Below are 18,042 nucleotides of genomic sequence, written 5' to 3' on the forward strand. Positions count from 1 at the left end.
AGCGACAGAACAGAGAATCACGGGTCTAGAGACCGAAAGATGGGGGAGATAGAGAGCCCGCTGGGCCACTGGGGGTGGGGGCGGCAGCACCGGAAACCTCAGCCTGAAGGGATCCCCATGTGGGGGAGGGGGGACCTTTGGTCTCTCCCCAGCCTCTTCCTTCCCCCTGGCCTGGGGCTGGGTGGGGAGGGGCAGTTCCTCTTTCCTTCCCAAGCACTGAGGAGGCCCCAGCTCCCAAGGGGCTAAGAAGCTGGAGCACTGAGGAGGGGGAAGAACTGAGCCAGACTCTTGCAAGACCCCCTCCCCCCACCAGGAAACATGAACAGGAAAGACAGCAAGAGGTGAGAGGACCCTCCCCAAGGAGACCGGGAGTACCCTAAGCCCTTGGGCCTCTGGCTACACAGGAAGGCTGGGGAGTACCAAGGCAGCCAGCAGGGGGTCGGGCTCTAGGGACAGGAGCTGGAGCAGGGGCAAGGGACACAGGTGAACAGTACTTCAGGGAGTCCCGGGCTGCTAGGGCTGGGGCTGTGTGTCTGAGCATCTGAGGCTGGTCCTTGCTGTCTCTGGAGTTTCAGCTGCTCTGTATCCCCTTCTGCCCCGCCCCCACTCCTCCTTGCTCCCTAGATTAGGTGTCTCTGTCCTCCCGGGGCTCTTCCTGGTGTCCCTTGCTGCCCCCTGCTCCTAAACTGGAAACTCCAGGCTCCTGCTGGGCCCTGCCCCAGGGGAGGGGAGTATGACGCAGGGCAAGGCGGCTCTCCTTCTTCTTAAACCCCTCCTGGCTGCTCTAGGCTCTATGGAGAGCGGATCGTCCACCGGTAAGGGCCTCACAGCTTCTGGAACGGGCGTCCCATGACCTGGACAAACTTGCTTTCCTGTCCTCCCAGGGGCGATGGTGGCTGGGTCCCTAGCCTGAGTAACTCCTCCAGCCTCCTCTGGCATGTCTCTGATGGGCAGAGGGGTCCCCTCCCCATAACATCCAGCAGTTTAGTGGCGGAGACCTGGCTGCCTCATTTTCTGGCTGTGTGACCTTAGGTAAGTCACTTAATTGTTCCATGCCCCAGTTTCTTCCTCTGTTAATAGAATAACACCCCCCCACCCCCCCAGGGGGTCTGGGAAGTCCTCAGTGAGACAGTTTGGAACAGTGGTTCCCAAGCTTGAGCATGCATCAGAACCACCTGGAAGACTTGTAAAACCCAGACTGTCAGCAGCACCTGGCTGGCTTAGTCGGTGAAGCAGATGGCTCTTGATCTCAGGGTGGTGAGTTCAAGCCCCATGATGGGGACAGAGATTACTTAAAAATAAAAAGTCTTTAAAACACACACATACACTGGGCCCACCTCTAAAGTTTCTGAATCTGTAGTTCTCTGGTGGGACCTGAGAATTTGTATTTCTTTCTTTCTTTTTTTTTTTTTTTTTAAGATTTTGTTTATTTATTTGACAGAGAGAGAGAGAGAGATCACAAGTAGGCAGAGCAGCAGGCAGGGAGAGAGGGGGAAGCAGGCTTCCTGCTGAGCAGAGAGCCCGATGCGGGGCTCAATCCCAGGACCCTGAGATCATGACCTGAGCTGAAGGCAGAGACTTAACCCGCTGAGCCACCCAGGTGCCCCGAGAACTTGTATTTCTATCGTGTTTCCAGGTGTTGCTGGTGGTACCAGTTGGACTATGCTTTGAGAACCACTGATCTAGACAAATGCACAAGCCTCCGCCCAGCACATATTCAATGCTCAGTAAATGCCAGCTCAAGAACACTCAGGACTGATTCTCTGAACCCTGAGGATGCGCCAGGGACATGGCAGTGCCCTTGTGATGAGGGTCACCTCACTTCTGCTTTCACTCTGTACCCTAGGCCTGGCTTCTAGTTTGCCCCATCACTCTCTTTCTCTGTATCTCAAGTTCGACTTCCCCATCTCTGGCCACTTAACAGCTTCAGCAAACTAAGTCCCTTATTTTTTTTTAAGATATTATTTATTTGTTTGTTTGTCTGTTTGAGACAGAAAGAGAGAGCACCTGCACGAGTGGAGGAAGGGGCAGAGGGAGAAGGAAAAATGGACTTCCCACTGAGCAGGCTTCAGGCGGGGCTCCATGCGGGCCTTGATCCCAGAATTCTGAGATCATGACCTGAGCCCAAAGCAGACACAACCGACTGAGCCACCCAGGTTCCCCAAACTAAATCCCTTATTTAGCACTTTTGAAAAGCAAAGCATTGGATGTTCATAATAAATTCCTGGGGAAAGTCTAAGGATGACAGAAACTGAAGCTCAGAGACATTAAGTGACTAGCACAAAGTCACACAGCCAACATAAATTCCTCTAATCCCACTCTCTCTAACCCTTGTGGAAGCCAAGCCCATTCAGCCTGGATTCTGCTCCCTCCTTCCTCTACTATCCCTGTCTCTCCATTACCCTCTTTCCCCAACTGGAACACAAGCCTCAGGGAGGCACATGGCAGAGCGAGGGTTATTTTTAAACTTTCCTTGAAGCTGCCTCACCCCAGGGACCCTGCCCAGCTCTGAAGAGCCCTGGTGAGGCCACTTTGCACCCATGTCTTCTCTCCAAACCTAGGGACGCAGGCTGGTGGCTAAGACTCAGGTCCTGCCAAAGTACTGGCTTAGGGGAGGGGGTCTATCACCTTAGGAGGCGGTCCAACTTGGGGAGAAGGGACAGACTGCTTTCATGAAGCCTGGGGGAAGGAGGGACCACCACTGGAGAGCAAAGGGGAATTCTGAGGAGTCTCCCTGAAGGCAGAACCTGGCAAGGACAGGAAGGAATGATTGGGGGAGTGTGGGTAGGAGGGGTGGGATGCTGGTGTCCCATGATTCCCTGGGAGGTCAAGATACATTCCAGGATTCTGTCAACAGGAAGTGTCTCCTTAAGGCCTTGAAATTACAGTCAAGAGGAATTTGGGGGCAATGCCTGGAGGAAGGAGTTCTTACAATTCTCTGGAAGGTCCTTACTAATCCTGGGGGTCGTCTTTTCCATGATTTCCTTGGGGTTCAGGATGGTCTTGAGAGTCTTTTCCCCTGATTACCTAAAGGGGGCAGGAGTAACCCTTTGAGTTTGCTGGTAGGAGAAGGCTCCCATGATCTGGAATACTCCAGGGGTTTTCTCCCATGATGTCTTGGGGTTTTGGGGTCAAGAAGAATTTTGGGGTCTGCCCGAAGGACAGGGTTCCCATGATTCCCCGGGGGCTGTGCCCACAGGAAATCCCACCAGGAATGCCCAGGAAAGACAGGGGGGCAGGGCCGGCCCCGACAGGCCCGGCGCCACAAGACTTGCCCCAGCCCACGGGAAATCAGCAAGGTCATGGCTTCCATGGCTCTGGGCATGCTGAATGAGGGCGGCTGCAGCGAAGATGAGATGCTGGAGAAATGCATTCAGTCCTTCGGTGAGTATCCCCTTCCCTGGCCAGCCGCCCCAGTCCTAAGGTGGCAAAGCATCCACCTCTTTCTAGGCCTCAGTTTTGGGTGGGGGGGAGGTATAAAGTGGTAGCAAGGGTGTGTGGAATGAATCTCAACCACAACATTCAGGACGAGAGAAACACACACATTTCTTTTTCCTGAGATGCGGAGGGGGAGGAGGTCTGATGCTATTTCCATCTACACCATGACTTGCCAGGTGCTATGCTTGTCTCTGCCCAGTACAGACAAGCAAACCGAGACACCCTCAGGAGGCCAAGCTGCCTGCCCTAATTCATGCGGGGAGAAAAAGGGAGAGCTGGAGTTCGAACAAGTCAATCCCAGGGGCTCTGGAGACCATGCAGTCTCTTGCCCAGGACCCATTCCGACACAGAGTCCCCTTCTCCCGCCCGTAGACTCAACAGGCAACCTGCGCCGTGGAGACCACGTTCTCAACATGGTACTGGCTATGCACAGCTGGGTGCTGCCTTCTACCCACCTCGCTGCCCGTCTGCTGACCTTATATCCTCCCAAGGCCATGAGCAGGGCATGGAGGGTAGAGGGCAGAGACCCGAGAGTCGGGGGAGATGGGGACAGGATGAACAGGCAGGCTTGGGATGCTGCATATCAGAGCCTTGACCGGAACTCAAGTACCAGGAGGCCACAGGGAACACACAGGAACAGAGGCGGCTCCAGATCTGTCACCTGCTCAGGTAGGGCTGGGCCCAGACCTCTACTCCCATGACTCAAGGCCCCTATCTTGTTCCCTACCCCAAAAAACACCTCCCAGAGATTCCCCAGACTGATTCCTCACAGACCTACTGGCCCTGCTCCCCCAAATACCACTTCTGAGATAGGCCTTGTTTGGTTCCCAGGACCCTCCCTGTTCTGCTCCTTAGAGCCCTTACCTCTTAGAGATCCATGACCAGATCCTAGAGACCCTCTCATAACTGATGCCCAGAGACCTCCAGCTCTAATCCCCCAACCTCCCATATGTCCTGGCCTAACTTTTAAGACCATTCTTACCTTGTTCCCCAGACATCTCACCCCTCAGAAGCCCCAGTTTAGTTCTGGAGACCCACCTCCCACTATCCTGCTTCCTAGCAATCCCACCTCCAAGAGGTCCCCCCAGTTTTTCTCCCATTGAGTCCCCAGCCTGCAGTTAGAGGCCCCCAGCCCTAGAGACAGCCCCGTGTGGTGCCTCTCCAAACCCTAACCTTCCAGAAACCCCCAGTCCAGTACCCAGAGACTCCTCAGCCCAAGAGACCCCTTTCAGAGAACTTCCCCATTCCCAGCCTCATCTCACCACCTCTAAACCACTCTCAGATACTGGCTGACCCAACACCCTGAGACTGTACACCAGGAGCCTCAGTTAGAAGAGGTGATAGGTCGCTTCTGGGCCACTGTGGAGCAGGAGGGCAACTCTGCCCAGAGGAGCCTGGGAGACTCCTCCAACCTGTGAGTCAGTCACTCTCCACCCCCATTCTGTCGTCTCCCTCCTCACCCCCACATCCTCCACCCTGTACAATACCCTGCCCGATACCCTGTCCCTCTTTGCTCCCAGCCTGAGCCCCGGTGGCCCTGGCCCCCCGCACCCCATGAGCAGCCCAGGCCTAGGCAAAAAGCGCAAAGTGTCCTTGCTTTTCGACCACCTGGAGACGGGGGAGCTGGCTCAGCATCTCACTTACCTGGAATTCCGGTCCTTCCAGGCAATCACGGTGAGGAGTCCCTTCCCCCACCTGGGGGTGACAGGGAGTGGGGTGGAGCCCAGGGAGACTCAGAGGACCCCTACATGGGCATTAGGCAGAGATCTCAGACTCTCAAACATGGGGGCTAGAAGGTTAGGAAAAATAAGTTAAGCTGGCTGAGGACAGAACTCCTGGGTTCAAATCCATCAGCCCTTCCTTAACTGTGTAACTTTGATTTAGTTTCTCAACCTCTCTGGGACTTAGACTTCTCATTTATAAAATGGAGATCATAAGACTTCATTAGATGGTTGGGAGAATTAAATTAATATGTCCATTTAAAAATGCTTGTCAGGAAGTGCCTGCGTGGCTCAGTCATCTGACTGACTCTTGATCTCAGGTCTTGATATCAGGGTCATGAGTTCAAGTCCCACATTGAGTGTGGAGCCGACTTTAAAAAAAAAAATACCTGTCACAGTGCCTGGCACACAGTAAGTGCTCAAAATATTTCATTAATTATTCATTTATTCAAGAAGCATTTAAGTTCATTGTGCCTCAGTTCCATTATCTGTAAAAAGGGCAATTTAACACTTCCTGCCTCATAGGATCAGTCTTTTGTCCAGAGTGAATGCTACCTGGTAGAACGATCTATAATTGCCATGTTTTGCCATATTTTACCCACCCAAATGACAATTTCGTATGCTTCAACCTATCTATAAGTATTAGCTATTGTCATCACCACTTCAAGGGAAGGTGGTGATCGGGTTTCTTAACATGGAAATTTCCTGATCCATCACACACTGCACACAGAGTGTGGGACGCATAGGTATGGAACACCGACCCCTTGAGCAGGACAAATAGAAATTGCTTTCATGCCTTCTTTGCCATCCTTCCCTTTGCTCACTGAATACCAGTCAGGTATACAGTTAGGAGCAACAGACTGGGTTCACACCTGTGTGACCCTGGGCAAATTATCCTCTCTGTGGCTCAACCGGCTTCATCTCTAAAACGCGAATAATACAGTAGGGTATTCACTCGGTAGAGTTGATGTGAAGATTGAATTAGTTGATAGGACAGAGGGCTCAGAACGGTGTTGACTTTATTTAAACATTTCTCGTCAGCGGGACGGGGCACGGTGATGTCAAGGACATGTGACAGCCAGACTAGGGCCCCAGAGGTCCTAACTGCTAGGGGGATGGGCGTGTGAGGACAAGGCCGAGGCGCCACTGCCCACCCTGACGCCCACCTCACCCCCAGCCCCAGGACCTGCGGGGCTACGTTTTGCAGGGCTCCGTGCGGGGCTGCCCGTCCCTGGAGGGATCCGTAGGGCTCAGCAACAGCGTGTCCCGCTGGGTGCAGGTCATGGTGCTGAGCCGTCCTGGGCCCGCACAACGCGCGCAGGTGCTGGACAAGTTCATCCAGGTGGCACAGGTGAGGCCCGCCCGGAGGGGCTGAGGGGCTGAAAGAACGGCCGGGCGCAGATATCTGACCCCCACCCCCACCCCCACACGCCTCGCAGTCCAACTGCCAGGCCCTCACCGCCGCTGACCAGCCCAGGAATGAGGTTATCCACACCCTGGCTCTGGCCCCGCCCCCTTCGCCTCACGCCCACCCCGACTCCGCCCTGAGGTCCTCGTCCGGAGGTTCTAACCCGGGACTGTGACTGCACTTCTTCCTTGACCTTGATATTACCACGTCAAACCCGCCCTGGCCCCATTTGGTCCTTGACGTAGCTGTCGATTATGTCTTCTCTTGGCCCGTCCCCCAAGCCTTATGCCCAAATGTTCTGTCCACAGGGCACCAAAAGCGTCTCTGGCAGGCCCCCACGTTTGTGTCACCCCCCCACCCCCGTCTCTAGGTCCCAGCCGTCCCTTCGGGACAGACTGCATGCCTCCCTCCGCATCACGTCAGGTCTCTCTACGGCTCAGCCTCATTGTGTCACAACCTCTCTCTTCCCCTTCCCTAAATAGATACCTTCGCTCCTTTCTAGAGAAAAGGGAAGCCTCCTGCCACCACCGTGGCCACACCCCTCGCGTACTTCCTCTCAGGCCACGCCCTTCCTCATCTCCTTGCCTTGCCTGTGGGGGTCTACGGGACCTGGAGATTCCAGCATCCGCCAGGGGTCTCCTCGGTCGGGAGGTCTTCCATTCCTCTCTGGCTCCACCCCATCCCCACAGCGACCTCTGCCCTGCAAACTTGGAAAAGGGGAGGATGGGGCAGTTGGCCCTGCTGCTCAGCTGACCCCGCACTTGTCCCTCTTGCCCTGCGCTTCCATTTCACTCTGGCCCCATTCACCTCTGCCGGGCTCCTAACTCTGGCCCAGAACCCAGGTCATCTCCCTTCAGCTGTCTGACTCTCAGAGCAGTCTGACCCCCAAGCGCCTGTCACCTGACATCTGTCTGAATCCCCCACACTTGTCTAATCCTCAAACCTATCTAACTCCTCACACTTGCCTGACTCCTAGCCCCAGTTCTTTCTGACCCCATGTCAGTCACCCACCTGACCCCCCACATAATGCCTGTACAGCTGCTTGCAGCCCATTCCTTCCTGACACTCCCACCTCCAACCACTCCACTTCCTGCCACCTCCCACCTGATGCTTACAGTGGCCCATACCCACACATGCCTGACACCCCAATTCAACTGGAATGCCGTCATGGGAACCCCCATTTTGCCTCTCCCCCATGTGATACCCACCATCTCTGCATCACCCTCCCTTCCTAGAGGCTCCACCAGCTGCAGAATTTCAACACACTGATGGCCGTTACGGGGGGCCTGTGTCACAGTGCCATCTCCAGACTCAAGGACTCCCATGCGCACCTGAGCCCTGACAGCACCAAGGTGAACCCCCTCTATTCTCCCCAAAGTTCCAGCGGTCAATTATCCTGAAGCTCCACACTCTTCCCCCATCCCTTCCAACCCTAGCCAGGGGCCCTGGAGCCACCTGGAGATCTTGCCCCTCCAAATGGGACAGAATCCCAGACTGTCCTCCTCTGTCTTTCTTCCTCCCTCTTCAAGCATGCACACCTCACGCTGACCCCTCTCCACTGTTTCCAGTCCTAAGCAGGACTGGAGGGACTCAGATGAGAGAGATGGTAGCAAAGAACTTAGGAGTCCCAGGTGGGGACTGAAATGATGCCCCTAAGGATACCAAATTTAGGCCACCCATGGGAGGAGCACAGGTTAGGCATGTCCCGGGAAGTGTATGGGGAGAGTCTAGTGTGGAGGTCAGGACCTGGCAGGAGATTAGGCTGGAGATGCCCAGTGGAAGATCCTGTTGAAATCTGTAAGCTGAACTAAGGTGTCTGGGCTTTATCCAGAGGGCAACGGGGAGCTAGGAAAGGTTCAGTAATGATGACTCATTTCAGTTTTGGGAAAAGTAATGATGATAGATTTCAGTTTGGAGCGGGGGGGGGGGGGGAATCACTCTAGCCTGGGGAATGGAGGATATGGAGCTTTTCTGAGATGGGAACCCAAAAGGAAGAGCAGTTTCGGGGGGAGGGGATGCTGAGGCCAATGTGGGACATGGAGGTAGATGTCCAAATTACCCCTGGGCCCCTGAGAGTGCAGAACCCAAATGGGAGGCTGCCAGGACACTCCCCTCCAGGGAGTGAAGGGAGCAGAAATGGCCTCTCTCACAACACCTGCCCCCCACAATATGCCCTCCCTCACAGGCCCTGCTGGAGCTGTCTGAGCTTCTTGCTGCGCACAACAACTACGCGCGATACCGCCGGGCCTGGGCTGACTGCACAGGTTTCCGGCTGCCCGTCCTGGGTGTGCACCTCAAAGACCTGGTGTCCCTGCATGAGGCACAGCCTGACAGGTTGCCTGACGGACGCGTGCACCTACCCAAACTCAACAGCCTCTACCTGCGACTGCAGGAGCTGGCGGCCCTCCAGAGGCAGCAACCCCCATGCAGCGCCAGCGAGGACCTGCTGCACCTGCTCACGGTGAGCCGCCTTGCCCCACCCAGGCTGGGGGCCCAGGGACTGCACCTGCAGGCTCTGCAGACTTAGGGTCCTGGGTGCAGGAGGGTCCGCGTCCTTGTCATGCCCATTCTACAGATTGGGAAACTGAGGTCCACAAGGTGAAGTCACTGATCTACTGTCCCACAGCAGTAAGACCTGGATTCGAACCCAAGCAGGTCAGCCTCAGAACCCGTGTGTTACCATATGTTAACTACCACACTACCTCTTCAGACTGCCGAGTGTGTGGTTCTGGCTGCATTCTATTTATATAATTTTATATATGTATTCTCTGCCCATGGATCTAGAAATTGAGAGAAACTGGGATTCTGAAGGCCATGGAGTCTAAGACTGATTTTCAGACCCCAAGACAGGACCAGCTACATAATTCGCAGTGCCTGGTGCAAAATGAAATGTGGGGCTCCTCACTCAAAATTCTTCAGAATTTCAAGATGGTAACAGCAGGGCACTAAGTGAAGTAGGGCCCTTCTGAATGTGGGCCCTGCTTGTGAAACTGGCCTTGCCCTAAGATGACTGGTGCCCAAAGCTCTGTGCTCTGCTGATTCTAGAAGGCCATCAAGCCCAAATATTTATCGAGCACCTGCTGTGAGCCAGACACTGCTTAGCACGTCGGGGGGGAAAAAAACTGCTGTTCTTGTGGGGCTGATTCTCCAGTAGGAGAGACAGCCAAGAAAACAAAGTAAATGAGTAAATCATATGGTCTTTCAGAGGTTAAGTGTTAATAGTGAAAACTAAAGTAGAAACCAGCAAGGAAAGTCATAGGGGTTTACAAGTTTAAACAGGACCCAAAATAAGCCTCATTGAGAAGATGGCATTTCTAGACCTAGGAAAAGGGGGTATGGAGATGGACCGGGGCCTCGGTGGGAGAGGAGAGCCTAGGAGTCCCCAGAAAAGAGGGGCTTTGGGAAGAGGATGCAAATGGGGATCCAGGCAAGGCACAGGCCGTTGGTAGGAGGATGGAGACAAGGCTCGGTAATGCCCTTCCCCCACTCCCACCCCACAGCTTTCCCTGGATCTCTTCTACACAGAGGATGAGATCTATGAGCTTTCTTATGCCCGGGAGCCCCGCTGTCCCAGGAGTCTGGTAAGAACTGACCCCTGCCCCCTGCCCACCAGCCCAAGCCCACACACTGACTAACTGTTCCCCTCTGTCCTTGCCCCAGCCACCCTCCCCCTTCAAAGCGCCCCTGGTGGTGGAGTGGGCCCCTGGAGTGACACCTAAGCCCGACAGGGCCACCCTGGGTCGGCACGTAGAGCAGCTGGTGGAGGTAAGAAGGGGACTGTGGCCTGGCCACTGGGGGCCAGGAAGGAAGGCATCTGTACAGTCCTGACCCAGAAGAGATCCAAGACCAGGAGGATCACGGTTTGGCCTTACTCTTTTCCATACTCCTCTGAAGTCTGTGTTCAAGAATTACGACCCTGAAGGCCGAGGAACTATCTCTCAGGAGGACTTTGAGCGACTTTCAGGCAACTTCCCCTTCGCCTGCCATGGGCTTCACCCACCCCCCCGCCAGGGGTAAGTACTCCTGACTTCTAGGTCCCCCAAAGATGAGGACGCTGGGGCTGCCGGGACTCCTGTGAAAAAGGGGCGAGTCACGCTGAGGTACAATCTCTGCCCTTAGGAATGGCTCCTACAGCCGAGAAGAGCTGACAGGCTACCTGCTCCGGGCCAGTGCCATCTGCGCCAAGCTGGGCCTGGCCTTCCTGCACACCTTCCAGGAGGTCACCTTCCGCAAGCCCACCTTCTGTGACAGCTGCAATGGCTTTGTGAGTACCCTGCCCCTCTATTGGCCTTGCGGCCCATCTTGCCCAGAGAGTCCCAGGTCCTGACTCCTCACAGCCCAGGTTCCAAAAGCCAGCCCTGCCCTAGAGGGCTCCCAGGCCCCAAGCCCCAGATGGTCACCAAATTCCAGAAAATTCCCCAGTCTCAAATAATCCCCACATCTCATATAAACCCTAAACACTGAATATGCCCAGAGTCTAGATAATGCCGAAATCCCAGATGATCTCCATCTTAGATGGCTGCCAAACTAGAATATCCCAAACCCTAGATAATCCACAGACCTGGGTGGATCATCTCCAAGCAGAATCCCTTTCCAAGTCTTTAGACTCCAGAGAATTCAAACCCTGGATAATTTTCAAATTCAAGGCCTCCTCAAACTCTGGATAACAGACCGATCTCTCAATCTCCAAACTAACACTAATTCACAAACCTTGGATTACTTCCCAAACCCACGTTTTCATTCACTTCCTATTCACGCAATACCTCCTGCGTGCCAGATTGCTCTAGACTTGAGGGCTGTGGAGGGGGGCACACAGCAGAAGACACAACAGACACCACCCCTGCCCATAGAACTCATGGTTCATTAATTCCAGATTTTATCTAATATCCCAGGTGACTCCCCAAACTTACAATAACCCCAAATTCCTTTAGTCCCCACTTAAGCCTCCAACCTTGAGAATTTCCCAGATGGTCTCCACACTCCCAGAGACCAACCCCAGCCCCATCCACAACCCTCTTTCCCCCACAGCCTGTGTCACCAATTCTGCTTTCTCTTCCCAGCTCTGGGGCGTCACCAAGCAAGGCTACCGCTGTCGGGGTGAGTGAGGCCTCAGTGGTGGGAAGGAAGGCCAGCACCTACAGGCCAGATGAAGGGGGTGCCCAGGCTGGGCCTCTGCCCGCTAACTGCTGACCTTCCCCCAGACTGCGGGCTGTGTTGCCACAAACACTGCAGGGACCGCGTGAAGGTGGAGTGTAAGAAGAGGCCAGTGGCCAAGGGCGATGTGAGCCCCCCTGGAGCCCCCATCCCACCCACACCGGCTCCCCATACCAGCTGCGGTAAGACCCAGGGTATGGCTGCCCTGGGAAGGGGGCATAATGGATGGGGCTGTAAGTCCAAGGTCATGAGGCCTTTCCCATCATACCCACATCCCTCTCATCTATCACCCTACAAACAGGCTCAGAAGACAGTCTCTCCTACACACTATCACTGGAACCCGAGACAGGGTGCCACCTTTGCCATGCGTGGACCCAGACAGAGCCCCCGCACCTGGAAGCAGAGACGGTAAGGAGGAACTGCCCCGCACAGTCATCTGGATACAGGGGAGAGCCATTTGCCTGGGGGGAAATCCAAGCTGATTTGGGGAAGCATAGGAAAGTAAAGAGATGCAAGAGTCCTGAATTGCATGGGCAGGAGGGTACAGATCGTGGTTCATTTCTAATGTTGATTGAAAAATAAAATTTTCAGTATGTTGGAGTAGCAGGTAGCCAGTAGTAGAACAGAAAAAGGATTTTAAGGAGAAAAACGGAAAAAGAAAAAGGCAAGAAAGAGGCCAAACACACCAGGAATTGTAACTGGTGTCAGTGGAGGAAATCTTACTCTGTGAAGGTAGAGACCTTCGGATTGAGTTCAAAAACCAGAACATCCGGAGGAGTTTTCATTCATCCCCTAAACAAAGTCAGGGAGAAGCTCTGCCTGCCCCTGGCAGTGCCCCGACTCCTAGACGCCACCCCCCCACACCGCCCCGTGACCCAGTGTCTTCCTCCTTCCAGGTGCCCCTCCCAACGACTGCCTCGCCGCCTTCCCAGCCCTCCAAGCTGAATTCCTAGCCCCCGCTTAGGTCTGCTGTGTCTCACCTTTCCCCAGAGTCAGTCCCAAGTCCTGTTATTTGGCCTCTGGCAGGACCCCCAAAGGCACCGCCGCTTTCCCAGCCACACAGCCTTCGGTAAAGAGTTCATCATCATCTCTTCCTCGGGAAAGTGATTTTCTTCCTTTGCCTCAGAGTGGCCACAACCTATACTCCCATTTCCCCGCACTTCCTATCTGTATGGTCTCGTGTTGGATACGTGTAGACTTAGGTATTACCCCACCACCTCCTTATATCTCCATTTTACAGATGAGGAAGCTGAGGCCCAGGGAGGTTAAGCTGCTCTCCAAGGTGGCAGAGCCCCTAAGTGTTGCAGGCAGGACTCAAGTCCTCAGAGAAGAAAGCTCCTCACCAGTATGCTACACTGACAGTCAGCATGGGTCAGGCCGGGCACTTATATTCCTACCTCTGGGGTTCCAGAGACAGGAGAGAAGGCTAGAGTAGAGGTGGAACAGGGAGCCTGTGAATACCTGAGTCCCTCCTCTGCTCAGAGCCCTTCCATATATCCCTCTCACTCAGGGAAAAAGCCAGAGCCCTCACTGTGACCCACCTCCCAGAATCTGTTCCGTCACCTCTCGGACCTCACCTATCACCACTCACCCCCTTACTCATCCTGCTTCAGCTACACTGGCCTCTGTGGTCCCTGAACATGCTGAAAATACTACCTCAGGGCCTTTGCACTGGCAGTTCTCTCTGCCTAGAATGCTCTTCCAGAGGCCCCTCTTTGGGACTTAGGTCTAATGTCGCCTTCTGAGAGAGGCCCTTCTGACCATACTCAAAGTTGCAATCCACCCTGCAGTCCTGCTCTTGCCTTTTCTCCAAAGTCCTTAACCATCTAACAAACTATTCTTCTTATCTATTTATCTTGTTGAATGTCTGCTCCTCTTCACCAGAAATTGTCAACTCCAGAAGAGCAGGGGTTTTATAATCTGTATTTTTTCACTGATGTACCCCTAGTGTTGAGAACAGGGCATGGCACATGGCAGGCACCTGAGAAGTCTTTGTTCAATGCCTAAATGTCTCCTTCCCCGCACCCACAGGAAGGGAAAGACGTGTTGCTAAAGAGCAGAGGACTGCGAGGGTCAGAGCAATAGGGGCCTGTTGAGACCCAGGGGACAAACACATCCCTACCCCTCCCCAAACCGGAGCACCCCAGACCTGCACCCCCCAATAGATAGGTCCTACAGCTGTCATCAAATTTATTTTCCAGAGAACACGGTCCGTGTTGTGGGGTGGGGGATGTGGGGAGGACATGTGGGACCTTAGGAGCAGGAGATGTGGGGCCTGGGAGTCAGATGCCAAGAAAAACTCAAAGTGACTCCCAAGGATTACCAATGGCATGTCACAAAGGATCCCCCCATCCAACCACCAGTCCCCCTTTATTTCTTCTTCTTCTTGCGACCCCAGTTCTGGTGGCCTGCCTTTCGCCCACCTCCGTCCTCTCTTCTGCTCTGCCAGCTGGGCATGGGAGCCTCCAGCTCATTTGGACGGCCCCCCCGGTCTGGCACGTTGCCCATAAGCACCTGAGAGTTGATGAGACTTGAGTTTCAGGGAAGAAAAATGAACAAGGGGACCAGAGAGCCAAGTTTGAAGGCCAAGGATGTGGGGGCCCTTCCCCACTCCTAGGCACCCACCTTGTTGATGGCACAGCAGGTCCCTTGGCGGGCAGCCTTGCTGGTGGCTGGGACAAGACGAGACAGGTCTGCTCGGGCAGCCAGGACGTGTGCGATGGAGACATCTGATTCTGGGGTCAGAGCCTCTCGAATTGGGATCAGCACTGCCTTCATGGCTTCTCCTTGGGCCTGGGGAGGGGGTATGGAGATGGTGGCCAAGAGCCCTCCCCAGGTGGGGTCTGTCCCCTTGCAAGCATCTCTCTCTCTCTGCTTAGGGCCTCACCTCCCACATTCCTAAATACGAAGTATACCTCTGAAGACACTCCCAACTCGGAGCTGGGCATTCTAGAATGCCCTGGGCCTCTAAATTCTAGAATTTCCTGGAGGCCCTGAAATTCTAGAGCCCCAAACCTTACCAGATTCTAAGAAATTGCTATAAGATCATATTCCTGGCCCCCGTTCTTCCTTCCTGTAGTGGTAGCCCCCACAATTGGGCTTCCTGTTCCTGTCCAAGTCCTTTTCCCACACCTCTGCCCGATCACTCCAGTGGAAAGACGATGTTGTGAGGTCCAGGCGTTTCAGGAGCAGGCAGCGGCGGCAGCAGTACTGGTCTCCCAGCCTTTGGCACAGAGACTCCAGTGCCTCCTGGGGAAAAGGTCTCAGTCATGAGATGGGTCTCACTCCCATCTCCAGAGAAGGATGCTGTTGGCATACAGTCATACACAGTCTTACCCATCTGGGTGCGTCCAGGGGGAAGCTAAGGAGGGGCTGCAGGAACCCTGGAGGCAGGGAAGGCAGCAGCTCAGAGATCTGACGGGAGAAGGGAGTCTGAGGTTGACCAGGCAGAAACCAGATGTACTCTCCGTGGATTCCAGTTCCCCATGGCCCTCAGGACCCAGGCCTTGGAATCAATAATGGTGGTCACAGCTCTAGAAAAACATCCCGGTGGCTGGGGCACTCCAGCCAGAACCGCTTTTGGAGAAGGACTCTACCCCTACAACGAAAGTGGGGTGGCCCCAGTACGGAAGGGACTTCCAGCTCTCTACCTTGTCATGTAACTCCCACAGCAGCCGGCTGGCGGCGGTCCCAGGCTTCGGCCTGGGCAGCCCTAAAGCTCGGAGGGTAAGGACCAGTTCCTGAACCATGCCAGCTCCCTCCTCTGCCCCCTCCCCACAGGGCGGTGCGGGGCTGGGATCCAGCCGGCGATACAGACAGAGGAGGCGGGCAGCCTGCAGCTCCGAGCAGAGAAAGCCTAAAAGGGAAGTGTTGCAATCAAGGAGAGCTGCCGTCCCACCGACCCGGGTCAAAAAGCTCCACCTGGTTCAAAACCTCCAGGCTTCCAATCCTCAGGCCTTCTAGTTCCGTCCACCTAGAACCCTGGCTCCTCCAGGATGAGCTCCACCCACTCGGAGCCCCAGTCCCCCATTCGGAGCTCCAGTCCCCCGCTCGGACTTCGAACCCCGCCCACATCAGGACCACCTGGCCGGCTACATCAAATCCAACCCACTAGAACTCCGAGACACTCAGGCCAAAATTCGAACCCCACCCACCTCGAACCCTCTCGCCCGCCTCAATTCTAACCACGCCCCCCTGGAGGGGGCGAACCCTGGCTCCGCTCGGCTGTGCTGAGCCCGCCCCTCCGGAGGCAAGAGAGCCAAGTAGCCTCGCCCACTTCCGCATCCCAGGCTCACGCAGCAGGCGCAGGCACGCGCCGGGATCCCTCAGCGCCGCCGCGCCCTCTCCGCCGCAGAGCGCGCGGTCCGGGCAGTGCAACTCCTGCAGCAGGCCGGCCAACTGTCGCAGGAATTCCTCCTCCGCGTCGGGGCCTGCAGGAGGCCGGAGAAGTCAGGTCGCTGCGGCGACCCCCGCAACCCCACCCCTCAGGGCCGCCCGCTCCACACGTACCGTCGCCGGCCCTCAGCGCCTCCGCGCTCTGTCCTCGCTCCCGCTCCAGGGCGCCCAGAGACGCCAGCTCCGCCGCCAGCCGCGCGCACAGCGCCCTGAAGTCTGGACACGAGGGGCCCAGCGACGGCGCCCCCGAGAAGCCCTCATACCTGTGGCAGGGCAAGGCAGCAGGAGGGGGTTGCGAAGGCCAAGAGCAATTTCTGAGGGCAAACCTGTCCTTTCCCGTATCCCCGCCTCCACCTCCCCCCCTAGCCACACCCCGTTCCCCTTACCCCAAGGCCAGCAGGTCCCGGGCCACCGAGGCCCCCTCCCGCGCTTCCGCCTCCGCCCCCTCCATGAAAGCGTCGCCTCCTCGCCAGATGCGCGCCCCCTGCCGGCCGGCGGGAGGCCCCGCCCCAGGAGGGGCGTGCGCCGTCGGCTCCCTGCAGGCTCCGACCAATCAGCCCCTAAGGGCCTTCGGCGTTTCGATTGGTGCAGGTGGCCGCAGAGCCCGCCCCCATGTCAGCCCGCGCGGGGAGCTACAGCGCCGCGGTTCCGGTAACCGCGTCTAGACCGTGGAAAAGCCCCGGGTCTGTAAATCCGCGCGTGCATTCAGGCTCCCAGCTGTCGCGACAGGCCAGCGGGTGTCGCTATTGCAGCGACTTAGAAACGGCTTTTTTTTTTTTTTTTTTTTTTTCTCAGTCTCGCTCAAATGCCCTCTGCTAGGCAGATTCTAGTGTTGTTCTCCGAGCTCCGCTCCGAATGCAGAAACTTATTTCCTCCTTTCCAGCGTAGGGTTGGAATTACGTCAGGGACTCAGGAAGCCCAGCTCGCCCTCTCACACACACCCGCCCTCCTCATCGATCACAATGCATCAGTGGAGCCTTCACCCCTCTTTCTCCCTAGGTCTTGGAGAGGGAACAGGTGCAATATACTGTTGTGATTAAAAGAATGCTCCCTGGGAGTCAGGCACACAAGGTTAGGGCTTCATTCCACCACTCCCCACCTCTGTGTCCCCGCCAAATTGCTTCCCATCTGTAGAATGGAAATAAAACTTACCTTTTAAGAGTTATGAGGATGAGAGTCCTGTATGTAAGTGTTTAGAAGACATACAGGGGTACTCAGTTAAACCATATGTTGAACATTTTGTGTGTGCTACTAGGCTAAGTATCTTAGATCCGTTTTAGGGAGGAGAAACGGAGGTTCAGACAGGCTAAATCAGAGTGAATGTGTGGTGGTGCTAGGACTCAAATTCACATCTGACTCCAAAGTCCATGCTTTTAATCACTTAACCTAGTACTGTTAGTACTATTACTGTTTTGGTTGCTGTTGTTAAAATTATAATTATCTATAGTGCTACCTACCCCAAGGCTGGGTACTCGTACCTTTGTTGACCTTAATAAAACATTAAAAATTGCTCAAGTCAAAACCTTGGAATCGCAGCCTTGATTCTTTTCTTCTTTGCAAACTCTTTATCTACATTTGCGGATTCTACCTTCAAAATGGATTCATTACCTTGCCCACTTCTCCCTGCCCCCACTGTTCTCACCTTGATCTCCTGTACCCTGACCACAGCAGTCTTCCCCCCTGCTCCCTCCCCAGCCACCCACCCCCTACTCTCTGTTCCCCATGGGCAATCAGAGGTAGTATGTAAACACCTGAGTCAGGTCACAGCCCTCCCATGCTTAGAGCCTTGCCGTATCTCCAGCTAACTCAGGGTGACCAGCAACATCCATGCAATGGCTCTCCAGGACCCACAGATGTGCGCTGGCTCCTCTCCCCCCTCATCCCCTAAATACCTTCCTCCCAGATTCGTCCCCTCCAGACACTCCC

The 18,042-nt window shown here is 55.2% G+C and overlaps 2 protein-coding genes across 4 annotated transcripts; one reads left to right on the plus strand and one right to left on the minus strand.

Annotated features, from left to right (window-relative positions):
• Window positions 1-187: 187 nt before the first annotated feature.
• On the plus strand, window positions 188-13,926 carry RASGRP4 (RAS guanyl releasing protein 4). Of its 2 annotated transcripts, XM_032323381.1 has the most exons (18): window positions 188-341; window positions 885-1,032; window positions 3,200-3,384; window positions 3,811-3,916; window positions 4,045-4,107; window positions 4,721-4,852; window positions 4,959-5,112; window positions 6,337-6,510; window positions 7,803-7,919; window positions 8,753-9,028; window positions 10,068-10,148; window positions 10,228-10,332; window positions 10,462-10,580; window positions 10,687-10,831; window positions 11,628-11,664; window positions 11,769-11,903; window positions 12,023-12,129; window positions 12,618-13,926. In XM_032323381.1, exons 3-18 carry the CDS (start codon window positions 3,303-3,305, stop codon window positions 12,672-12,674), a joined length of 1,890 nt encoding a protein of 629 aa, XP_032179272.1. In that variant the 5' UTR covers window positions 188-341; window positions 885-1,032; window positions 3,200-3,302; the 3' UTR covers window positions 12,675-13,926. The 2 variants fall into 2 exon arrangements, with proteins under 2 accessions (XP_032179272.1, XP_032179271.1); XM_032323380.1 differs by lacking the exon at window positions 885-1,032.
• On the minus strand, window positions 13,901-17,515 carry FAM98C (family with sequence similarity 98 member C). Of its 2 annotated transcripts, XM_032323394.1 has the most exons (8): window positions 16,503-17,515; window positions 16,231-16,379; window positions 16,017-16,151; window positions 15,372-15,577; window positions 15,058-15,135; window positions 14,854-14,970; window positions 14,347-14,514; window positions 13,901-14,235 (listed from the first exon to the last, which is right to left on the minus strand). In XM_032323394.1, the coding sequence occupies exons 1-8, from the start codon at window positions 16,565-16,567 to the stop codon at window positions 14,092-14,094; spliced, it is 1,062 nt and encodes a 353-aa protein (XP_032179285.1). In that variant the 5' UTR covers window positions 16,568-17,515; the 3' UTR covers window positions 13,901-14,091. The 2 variants fall into 2 exon arrangements, with proteins under 2 accessions (XP_032179285.1, XP_032179286.1); XM_032323395.1 differs by lacking the exon at window positions 15,372-15,577 and having other exon boundaries at window positions 15,058-15,104; window positions 16,503-17,503.
• Between the last annotated feature and the right edge of the window lie 527 nt (window positions 17,516-18,042).

The sequence above is a fragment of the Mustela erminea genome, chromosome 19, assembly GCF_009829155.1.
Source record: "Mustela erminea isolate mMusErm1 chromosome 19, mMusErm1.Pri, whole genome shotgun sequence".
Lineage (NCBI taxonomy): Eukaryota > Metazoa > Chordata > Mammalia > Carnivora > Mustelidae > Mustela > Mustela erminea.